The sequence below is a fragment of the Artibeus jamaicensis genome, unplaced genomic scaffold, assembly GCF_021234435.1.
Source record: "Artibeus jamaicensis isolate MK-2021 breed Jamaican fruit bat unplaced genomic scaffold, CSHL_Jam_final contig_332, whole genome shotgun sequence".
NCBI classification, from domain to species: domain Eukaryota; kingdom Metazoa; phylum Chordata; class Mammalia; order Chiroptera; family Phyllostomidae; genus Artibeus; species Artibeus jamaicensis.
Genome location: NW_026521788.1, coordinates 14,784,867 through 14,797,237, shown reverse-complemented (window position 1 = coordinate 14,797,237; position 12,371 = coordinate 14,784,867). Strand labels below are relative to the sequence as shown.

Below are 12,371 nucleotides of genomic sequence, written 5' to 3'. Positions count from 1 at the left end.
TCTGCCTCAGACTCCCAGCACCTGGCTGGATAAGAATTCTGCACAGTTCACTTGCAGATGGTTACCTGAGAAGTGAAGGAGTAACAAGGGAAAAGTGTCATTTATTTTAGGTCTATTATCAAATTTTATATAAACCTAAATTCACTTCTAAACTGGCACTAAATATATATTTTTGTGGGCGAATGTGTTATTTTTTTGGTTGTTATAGTGCTTAGCAGGCGAGATTGAAAATAATTGGATCATCTACTTAAGAAAAATTGTATTTTTGAAAAAGCGGCTTCTGGACAAGAAACAAACTTTCAGAGTGAGCACTTTGACCTGGATCATACATGTTTCCATGTTGTCATTGGCTGTTGGCTTGTTTTGCAATTTTCCCAATGTTCAAAATGGAATCCCAATTATATAAATTCAATAGTTCTCTACAATGACCTCAGAGAGTCTATGTCCTCAGAGGCTTGTGGAAAAATAAGACATGTATAATAGACTGTCTTTACAAATTAATTGAAAATTGGTTTTCTATCGTAAGCATATAGTCTGAGTTTTGGAGATGTCTATGCATACTGTTTAAATTCCACATATCTGCTCATAATTTCTTAGATAATTGAAGCCACTTTAAATTCTACCTATTGTGGTATTTTTTGACAAATTGACTTTTTAAACAATTCTTAGTCTTATGGTAGCCAATCTGAAGGAATGTCACAGAATACCAGCAGCAAAGAAGACTTCAATCGGACGCTGATGTCAAGAGAACACACCGGTGGAGGGGACGGTCTCTTTGAGACGGTGAGTGCTTTCCCCACGGTATGTCAAAGGTCTAGAGAATCCTGTCACTTCAAAAGGAAAATGTGCTCTACACCTTTCAGCTCATTCTTGGCTAAGGAAATTTGCCAGTTGTTTGTCTGACTCAGGAATTTGCAAAATAACTGCATCTTTATATTTACTAAGCATAGTTAACATGTGTAACAGACATAGATATATTTAATTTGCAGCATTAAAGAACCTGTAATATTTCAATGTATGTATAAAGAGAAATACATATGTTTGTGAAGATTGGAGTCTGCCATATATATATTTTTAGGCATTTATATTAATAAAATAAGAAAGGTTCCCAGGCAAAATCGAATCACTTTTTTTTCTTCTTCACATGCCTGATATTTGGCAAACTGACAACAGCCTATTAGAAAATAATACATGGGAAATACTCAAGGCTAAGGCCCTCGCCAATGACCACATTGTCAACAATAAGATAGGCTAGTGATTCATGAGGTATATTAGAACTAGCATTGAGTTCTAGTTTAAGTTTCAATCACAGCTTACCAATACCACTTTGAACAAACCACTTAATGTCTCTGTATTGCCATTTTTTCACTGATAATTGAAAATATTAATGTACCCCTTGTTAGTATGCTCCCCATAAGAATTAAATAAGATGCATGTGAAGTCTCATAGAAGAGATATAAAAAAGTGTGTAATGAAGGGTTATGGATCTTTATCATGGTTTCAATCAGGTTGGCATCCTGACTTGCTTTTATCCTCCCCCCTACCTTTGCACTTGACATCAGCAAGCAATCGAAAGGCATGAATAGATTTGCACAAACAAAGTTAAATTATTTGCATAAATCATTTGGAATCACTATGAAATCCACTTGAGAATCTTATGCTCTAGATCATAACCTATACGGTCAATGATATACTTCAAAACTTACTCAGCAGTTAAATGGGCAACAGGTTTTATCCAGGACATATGAATGGGACGTAAGTTTTTTTAGAGTCCAAGAAAAAGGGCAGAATAAAATGTGGTTGCTAGTTTATGGATGTTTGAATAATATGTTAAATATTCAGAATAAAAATAGCTTCATAGTTATTTTTCTTTATTTACATTTAGGTAATGAATAAACATTATGATATATTTTTCATTTGATATAGTGGTGTTTTAAAGCAATGAAAAATAAGAGAGAAGATTTGTACCATGCTAAGGTAGTCCCAGATTTATAAATTCAGACTTAAAATCACTGAAAAAATCTATAGGAATTTAAAAAAATTTACAACATGGGATTTAAGAATTTTTATGTGCTATAGTCTGTTCCAGAGAATAATAGAATAACATAATGATCTTTAAAATGCCTGAACATTAGCTTTTAAAATATCATACAGAAGAATTCCCACTAGCAAGTATAAGGTTTAACTTACTTCTAGTTAAAGGGTCGTTCATTTTAAGGACCACGTTAGTTTTTTTATTTTTTCACATCATTCAGTTGAAAAGAGTTTGACTTTCTTTAGTAAGTGAGGAATCATCCTCTGAAAAGAACCTTCCACAAAAGCTAACTTTTGATTGAAAGCCATGGTGAAGAAGGTCTCTCTCTCCAAGTTGGTAACTCATCCTCCATGTTGTCTGACGTCTCTATCAAATAGGCCCGAGTTTTTATACAGAACTTGTCTGAAGTCCCGGAGAAAGACTGGACTTTGGCGCTCCATCAGACACTCTTGTTAATGCTCATAATTGGGAGATGGCTTCTACCTATCGGGGGCACAATCACTCGGAACCAACTCTCAGAACTTCTCCTTATGTTTGTGGGGACAGCTGCTGACATACTGGAATTTACAAGTGAGACCTTGAAAGAAAACAATGTGAGGTAAGCAATGAAAGGCCTTTCAATGAAAAGACTTTCTTTCCAAGGTCAGAGCCACATACCTCTCCCTTTGTCCCATCATTTATACACTGCATGGATAAGGATTTTTAGTATAATACATGCCCAATGGTAGAATCATAGAATTTGTTGCTGTTTGGATACATGTTGGGTACTAGCATAGTGGAGATAGATACATGGATATATATGTAGATGTAGATGATAGGTGATGTAGATATAGATATGAATATAAAAATGCAGATTTAAATACAAAAAGAAGGTTTCTGCTAGAGAAACAGGACAAAAAATATTTCCCATGAGTGAGAAGAAAAAGTTTCTGCATTTCTGCAGGACCCCAGGTTAGGTATGGCTATTGTTATTGAAAAACCTTCTGGAGATGGACGACCATCATTGGCTCCCCTTGCACATTCTCATGTGTCCAGGCACGTGGTTAGTCATAGAGTCTCCTCTAGAGCACAACTCAGCTACGATTCCAAGAAAGCACCTAGAAGAAACTTGGCAAAATCTCCCCCCTCCCCAGCTGGACAATTTATATTCCCTAGTGTGAATGGAGAATGGGGAATATTAGCTTTTATTTTACAAAATTTTATTTTTAGTAAGTTTTGTTCAAAGTGCCCAAGGCTTTCTGGAGTAGATGCCTATAAATTAAAACTTATTGAGTTGGTATTTTTATTTTTGCCACAAGCAAATACACTCAGAATCCATGATCACATCTGTTCGTGGAACTTATTTCTTACCATTAGGGATTTAAATCTCAGTGCCTGAATGTACTTTCAGCTTGGGTTGTTTTGCACTATGCTATAAAAATAAATTGCAATGAGGCTGGCTTTTAATGCTACAGTTTACTTTGTGCTGTGTTTCTCAGACAAAAAAACCCCATAAAGCTGAGCAAAATACACTGACTTACTCAGTAAACTTAATATCCCAATTATAGCACAAAGTATATCTATAACCAATGGTTACCATTACATTAACATTCCCTGTCTCACTTACACTTATTTCTCTTATACCTCATTAAGTGGACATGGAATTTTAAAAAGAATCCAATCTAAGTCCATCCATTATCCTCAAAATGTTAATATTAGTTGTGTAGTTTTAGTACTTTCCATTTTGTCATTGATTTATATAATATGACAAATTTTCATATACTTTGGGACACTTACAATGCAAAGCAGTTACAAGAAAAACATAAATCCTTACCAAGCACATAAAAACAATAAATAACTAAAGACACAGTGACAGACATGAGAATATAAAAAAAAATGTACTATACCTATATAAAAATAAGCACATACATGCCAAATATCATAGGGGATGGGAGGGGTATTAGGTAAGAAATGGGGTGTTCAAGAGAGATATGAATGTCATGAGACATTCATTCACCCACCCAGTACTGGGTGATTACCTAGCGTGTGCCGTGCAACATGTTGGTCAGAGACTGGAGGGCAAATGGTGCACACGTGATGAGTAAAGGTCTCACAGTCCTACCCCAACCCGGGCAATTTCAGTTCCGCAATTTCTTCTGCCACACATTTATGAAAAGAAGATTTCACAAATCTTCTTTTTCTCATTTTAAACTTGTATCCTGAGAATGAGATTAAACAAACTATGCCATGGTTTTTGTTTCTAAATTCCTTTCCAGGTTTCATGGTCTCAGATTGAAGGCATTTTAGTTTTTAACATAACTGCACTGTGTCTGTGACCTCTATAGTCTCTACTTCACTCCTGCAAGTTTCCATCACTACTCGAAGACTCCAAAAGAAGGCTCAGAAAGAACCTAGGGTTTTTTTCTCTGTCCTAAAACTTACCCCCCCAATTTTTGTTTCACTTTAGGGTCCATCTATATTGCAAGAATTGACACTGCAAACGTCCCTTTCTTCAAAGGAGAGGTTTAACCCTTTCCCACTGTGGCATAGCTTTCTCCTTAGGTCTCAAAAAGACAATCATGCAGAATAAATTTAATATACATGGGAAGGATATTTACATGTAATACAAAGGGGGTTACTTCATTACAGCCTACTTAGCATTACTTATATTATTACAAAATTTTATTTTCTATGTTATTCTATTTCATAATTTGGGCTCATTAGGAAAAAGCCTCTAATGATGTGTACATTCTATAGTATCTACCTCCTTCCTTCATTCTGGCTGAAACCTCAAGCTCATTTTTTTTTAACCTAAATCAAATTCCTTCATGATGCCCACATGGAGTTAATCTGCTTTATTCTTATACATTTACATATTGAAAAATTTTCTTAACAACTTGACTTTACCTACACACTATACAATTCATCTATTATAATTCTGTGGTCAAATGATATTTAGTAAATTTATAGATTTGTATAACCATGACCAGAATCCAGAGTTCTTATGATTATTTGCAGTCAATTCTCTTTCCCATTACAAACACTCAATATGCCTTCTGTCTTTTTCTAGAAATTTCACGTAAATGGAATCATGAAATGCATAGTCTTTTGCGTCTGGCTTCCTCACAGCCTAATGTTTTGGGGTTCATTCACATTGTTGCATCGGTCAGTAGTTAGTTCCTTTGAAATTCCTGAATAGTGTTTCATACATATACCACATTTTACTTACCAACTTCATAGTTGATATACATGTGTATTGCTATGTTTATGCTATCAAGAACGATATTACTATAAACATCCATTTACAAGCCTTTGGAGGGAACTGCTTTCACTTCTATTAAGGAGATAAGTAGAAGTATAATGACTGGGTTTTCTCCCAAGCACATGAGCAAATTTTAAGAAACTGCCAAACTTTTCCAAAGTGGATATACCTTTTTATATTCCCACCAACAATGAGAGTTCCATTTTCTATTTATATCTATCTCTTTCTTGGTGAAGTGTCTGCTTAAATTTTTGCCCACTTTTCATTGGGTTGATTTTTTATTATTAAGTTGTAAGGGTTCTTTTTATATCCTGGATACAAATCCTTCATTTTTTATTCTTTAATGTTATTTGAAGGATAATTTATAAAATTTTTTAATATATTCCCATGTACCAATGTTTTCTTTTATGTAATACTTTGGGTGTTATAGCTAAGAAATATTTTCCCCACCTAAAATTAGAAATACTCTCTGCAGTAATATTTTTACTTAATTTTTTTTATGTGTAGTGTGAGGTAAGAGTCTAATTTCATGTTTTGTCTTGTTTTATTTTGGGCATTGTTCCAGTACTATTTTCTGTCTCAGCTGGGACCGATTGTCTTGGCACCATTTGTTGAAGAGACTATCCATTCCCGATTCAATTGCCTTGTCATCTTTTCAAAAATCAATTGACCACATATGTAATGGGTTTTTTTGTTTTTGGACATTCTACTGGGTTCCATTGCTCTGTATGTCTATGTATATGATAGGACCATATTATTGTGATTACTGGAGTTTTAGGTTAATTTTTGAAACTAGATGTAAGTCCTCTAACATTGTTCTTTTTAAAAATCATTTTGGCTATTTTTGGTCCTTTGTAGTTCCATAAAAGTTTTATAATCAGCTTGTCAGATTCTACAAAAAAATCTTGTGTGAATTTTGATAAGAATTGTATTCAATCTAAGCACCAATTTGTGAAGAAATGACATCTTAATATTGCCTTCCAATCTGTGAACATGAACATCTCCTATTTTATTCAAATGTCCCTTAATCTCAGCAATGCTTTGTAATTTTTAATGTACGGATATGACACCACCTTTCCCTTTCTAATGTTCTCTAATACGTTTCCACTGGCTCACTAACCGGTGCTTAAATCCCTCCTGCCTTCTGTTTCAGTGGGGGTGAATTCAGTCTCTCTCCACTACTGCAATAGTCCTGAATAAAATCGTCCCCGCCTAATTACCTCTGCCTGGTGCAATTCTTCCTTGATGTAGCCAAGCTGGAGCGATATGGGAACATCCCATGGGCCAGAGTGCCTCAGATTTCCACCGCTCTTACCAAAGTTCTACCAAATTTTCATGAATAAATATTAGTTTGTTATTTGCCTTTGGTTGATTTCCACAGACTTGAAATGTTTTTGTCTGTTTGATTGTTGTTTTTTTGACAATTTGTCCATTTTTATGTATGTTTGTCAGGGAGAGGACTCACTGATATTTTCTTTCTGCCACAGCCGTCCTCCCACATCTTAAAGAGTCCAAATTGTGGTATCGTTGCCGGGAAGAGCTAAGTGGCTATTTGTGCCTTTGGGGCTCACTCTGTGCAGTCTTTTTTGAGCTCAGATCATTTATTAAAAAGACGAAATCTGTTCTCATAGCATTACTATTACTTTACTGTATTTGAACACACAAAGGAAGATTGTCTTATGTTGACACTGTTTTCTTTCTATGTAACTCTTTTTCCTTTGTGAAACATTTTTCCGAGCTAAATTAATATTTCATTTTTTCTTTCTTTTTCTTTCCTTTAATCCCTCCCCATCCCCTCTAAAGAGGTTTGTGTGATGCTTTTAAAAAAACTAGGTGAAATCTAGTTGCTGGTTATTTCTTATCCACAGGAATATTTATACTTCCCCCAAAACAGTTAAGCAAATTAACAATGTATGGCTTTATTTATTTTTCACTCAGTAGATTTGGTGTACTGATCTACCAAATTCCAATCTTTCATCCTCTCAGTTTCCCAAGTATAGAAGTGATACTTGCACCTATAATTATACTTCTCCAGATCCTTTGTCTCTTTATCAATAGAGTTCATTGTCTGCTTACATGCTTCTCAGTTGACATTTATGGAGACAGATTACACATGAGAAAATGGGGCAAGACAATTGCGGGAGACAGTTACACAATGCAGACAATGTTGGACAAATTCATTCCAAAATCCCTTCACGAGTTTTTTGAATGTTTGCCATTTAAATTCTGTGATTTATCTACATTCCAACCTTTAACCTTCCTGAGTAATGTTACTGTCTGATTTAATAATACAAATTTGTCTGCTTCAAAAATTTTCTGGCCATCATTTCCAGAGTTATTTTTGATAACATTACTAATAAGTTCTCAACACACACATTGTCCTGAATTTTGTGTGTGCTCATATAATCCTTGCATATGCAAAAGACATGCATTGTTGCAGGGTTAGAATTTGGCTTACTTTGGGTTAAAGTTAATATATTATTTATCTCTATTTTGTAATGATGAAATTAAAACATAAAGAGTTTAAGAAGTATGTTTGCATAATAATAAAAATAGAACAACTACTATGACTAATTTATTTATCACTTGCTGTGTTCCAAACACTGTTCTAAAGGTTTTAGTCATAATAAATTTAGTCATTATAAGAATACTTCATGAGGTAAATGCTACCATTAATATCATTTTAAAAACTGAAGAGTGATGGGAAAGAGAAGTTGAGACAGTCTCAAGTTCAAATAGAAATAAAATAACCAACCAGTAGTGATCTACTGTGCTTAGTCTGTACGATATGCTGTTCTAAGAGCTTGATATGTTTAATGTATTTAAACAACATACCTAAGAAAATCACCATATAAAATACAGTAGCTGGTAATATTGTTATCCTTATATTGTAGATGGGTACACTAAAGCATATAGATGTTAAATTAGTTGTTCATATTCGTGTAGCTAGTTAATGACCAATCTGAGATTAGAGGCACACATCTCTCTGGCAAGGAGTAGAGCCTGTATTCAAACTTGAGCAACTAGTGCCAAAGCTTATGTTTTACCACCACTTTCTGCTGCCTTGAGGGCAAATCGTACATGAGGTTTTGGTATAATTATTGAAGTTTCGGATTAGATGAACTTCAAAAGTGACTACCTATTGAAAAATCTATTTTATATCTAGTGCAGCATTCTCTTCAAAATTTTCTCAACTAGTTTTTGCCCAGCCTTTCTTTGAAATTTTTCACTAACAGAGAATATACTAACCCCAGGGACGAGTCATTCTATTTTAAGTTAATATTATTAGAGAGTACTTTCCTCCATTGGGATGAAATGTTCATTCTTATAGGTGCAACTAAAATCCTTTGAACCTGAATTTGTCCCTGAAGTCACAAGAAATAAATTTAATTCCTTTCCCACATGATAGCTCTTTAAATAAGGATAAAACAAAAATTTAAAGGAATCTTCTCTAGTGTTCAGTTTCCTGAGCTACTCCACACATAACATGGCTCTGAGTTTGCCCACCATCCTGGTCTCCTGCCTTTGGACCCAAAACTGTTTAAACGTTCCTCCTAAAACAAAACACAACAGGTAATAAATACTTCAGATATATTTTGAATATTGTAGAATAGAGCAGAGATAAAACTTTCCATTTCCTCCCGGGAAATAGTGTAGCACAATGGTTAAAGGGATGAATGCTGAAATCAACTATTTTTTTTTTATTTCTGCTCCTAACATTTTCAACCACATGACTTTGAACAAGTTTCTTCAATTCTCTATGCCTCAGTTTCCCCACTGGTCAAGTAAGGACAATAAGTATATGTACTTTGTAGAGTTGGTATGAGGATGAAGTGTGATCATAGAATTAAACACTTAGAAAACAGGCTGAACATAGTTCAGACACTGTAAGCAAAGTTATTTAAAACTGCGGCACTCGTGGAAGGCCTGCTATGGACAGACGCTGCACTGCGGAGAAGGAAAAGGTACAGCCTGTGTTCCCTTGGCATGTCCACCTAAAGGTCTAGACCTTATACTTCTTGTGAAGTGACCCATGATTGCATTTGATTGTCAGAAATTAGAAATCATGTTACACTGCAAACTCATTATTAGATGATAGTAAGGAAAAAATCTTTGAGCCTTTTCATGGCTGTTGCTGCGAAATACTACTTCTATCTTGTTCTAGATTATCCAGTTACACCCTGTCAAGATCTTTCGGGATCCTGATTGTATTTTCCAGGATGTCGTTTTCCCACCCAACTTCTCCTATGTGCCTATGACAAGCTTCCATCAATGTTGGCAACCAAGCCACTTATGAAACAGAAGTAGAACAGAATCAAAGGCAGAGCTTGCCGCAGCCCATAGAGAGCTACCTTTGGGGAGTCAGTGATGCAGTTAAGATCCAACTAACTCTACTCACACCCAGAACATATCTTAATCTTGTTAATGAGAACACCATGAGAGGATTTTTCATAACCCTAGTTAAAATCCCAATGTCTATTATTAATTTATATATCATTACTTGCCTTGTAATCCTAATTCTATGAGAGACACACAAAGAGAGAGAATAATCATAGTTGAGTGCAGTTGTTCTCAGGGAACCTATGCTGATTCCTAGTCATTACTGTCTTCCCTAAGGGTTCTCAGAAATCTTTTAAATAATCACATATAATCTAACTAGGGAGTAATACTCAATGTGCCTTATTTAGTTTAAGATATACTTCTGTTTCATTTTGAAAGGTAGGACTTTATTTATTTTTTTGTCACCAACTGTGTCTCCACTATTAACTGCCAAGACAGATAATGACGGCTTAGAAATCTCATTTACAAACTCTCTAAGAGTTTTGAGATCTAATTTTTGGAGACCTCGATTGAAGCATTTTCAAGGTATTCATTCCAAACACCTCATTTAGTTTGCTTTCAATTACTCTTCCCTGATGCTTTTCTATTCCTTTCCAATCTGAAAATCCCTCTTGACACAGAACTTGGCAACAAAATCTGTTATTACACCATTAACCTGAAATTGATAACTTCATTCGTACTTTTGCTAAGAAAATGTAACTTTTGAAATATGTTTTGTATTTTTGTAACCTCTATTCTTAATGACTTTAGTCTTCAAGATCATTCTTCCAGGTCTAGGACCCTTGTATGTTAGCTAAGTATGGGCCCTTCCTTTGCACATTCAACGATTCCTTCCACAGATATTTGGAGAGAGTTTCCTATCGGCCAGGCACTGCTCTAGGCACTGAGGATGAAGAGGGAAATAAGAGAGTCGTGTTCCTTGACTTATCTCCGAAAGTCTGGTGTAAATCTGATTATTGGATTTATTTTCCCACTTGTTTTCCAACTGAGGATAGCTTTCCTCTGTGTGCTGTGCTTTTAATTTTTGGACACCATCTAGCTCTTTGAGATGTGCTTTTAAGTTACAATCCTGGAATCTTAGAACAATTTTCACTTTTATCCTTGAAATTTCTTGAAATCAGCCCTCTGAATTTCCAAGTCAATGTCCGACATTTTTTCCTAGCGTTCTCTCCTTTAATGTTGGCCTAATTTTGTAAAGCTAAAGACAGCAATAAGGGACTAAGAAGCTTTGCCGTAATTCACACAGATGTCGCAGATGTGGTGGTTGAAACCAACCTCTCTGATTTTTTTGTTGTTTTGGAGGTTGTTTGTCCCTTAAAAAAAAAAACCTTTGATAATAATTATGCAAAGATTATTCATGCATTTCTTATATCAGCAAGATATAACAAAAATGTATCTTTCTTATAAAATAAGGTATATAATATAATAAGGCTCAAGAGGTTTATTGGGGTTTACACAAATACAAGAAGAAAGAAGAAAGATTTCTCTTTTCTGCATGTAACAACATTTTTTAAAAGATTTTATTTATTTATCTTTAGAGAGGAAGAGAAGGAGAGAAACATCAATGTGTGGTTGCCTCTTGTGAGTGCCCTGCCAGAAACTGGCCTGCAACCCAGGCACGTGCCCTGACTGGGAATCGAACCGAAATTGTGTGGTTCGAAGGCCCGCACTCAATCCACTGAGCTATGCCAGCCAGGGCCTGGGACAACATTTTTTATTGCTCATTTAAAGTTTCGTCTCCGTTCCAGGAATAACCCTGCCCTCGTCTATGCCATCCTTTTTATATGGACCTGGGGCCTGCTGCAGTTTCCCCTCGACCTGGCAGGTAAGTATTTTGATATTTTCTCAAAGAAATAGAAAATTGCAACTCTTGACTAGAAGGAAGCTAAGGGGGGATTTGAGAGAATTACCATTTTTACCTTTTGCTATCTCAGTGTTAGTGCCAGTTCTGTTTAGACACAAAGTAGATTCAAATTTAGAAAAGCCACCCAAGATTCACTCTGGTCCGTGATGAGTCTGAGCGAGCTGAGCGCATAGAGCACGGCTCTACCTTCACTTCCCAGAGTGGTTCCATCATGTGAGCTTGTAAAACCTCCTGCAAATGAGTGAACACATCTGTGTGTCAGTCCCTCATCTCCAGAACGGGGATGGTCATCATGGGGGCTGGGGTTGACGGTTCTTCTGAGGACTAAATCAGATATCGTTTGTAAAGTGCTTAGCACAGTTGCTGGCATATAAATGTTATCTCTTGATATTTTTAAGGGGTCATTTTCATGGCTTTGTCAGGCCTATGTATTGGAATATCACAGGGAGTAAAAGAAGTTTCAGGGCCATATGGAAAATTAAAATTTTCTCAGTAGTGGCTCTAGAAATCTCATGGGTCTTCTTTTAATAAAGACATAAACCCCAAGACTTGGCAAGAAGTAAATCGTTTTCTAGATATTTTTTGTACTAGTGATGGTCAAGGGCTACATTGTTTAATGGTATCTACCAGTCAAATTTGGCTGCTGAAAATTAAACTTAATTAAAATGGAATAAAATTAGAAGTCCAGTTCCTCAGTCACACCAGTCACATTTCCAGCACTCAGTTGCACACGTGGCTACAGTCACAGGCAGCACAGACACAGAACATTTCTACCATCTCAGGCCCCACGGGACAGCACTGATCCGGAGTTTTCCTGTAACTTCCAGGAACACTGCAATCTTGATTTGGAAATTCTTCTGGACCCCACTTTACTTGGAAAAATTCCAGGG

At 35.7% G+C, this 12,371-nt stretch overlaps 1 protein-coding gene across 2 annotated transcripts in view; it reads left to right on the top strand.

Annotated features, from left to right (window-relative positions):
* The window catches only part of TMEM26 (transmembrane protein 26), a 36,205-nt gene that overhangs the window by 17,585 nt on the left and 6,249 nt on the right, over nt 1–12,371 (top strand). For both annotated transcript variants that reach the window (XM_037139952.2, XM_037139951.2), the window contains 3 exons: nt 670–783; nt 2,413–2,633; nt 11,366–11,442. In XM_037139952.2, the coding sequence (XP_036995847.2) occupies nt 670–783; nt 2,413–2,633; nt 11,366–11,442 (412 nt within the window). The remainder of the gene's footprint in view (nt 1–669; nt 784–2,412; nt 2,634–11,365; nt 11,443–12,371) is intronic.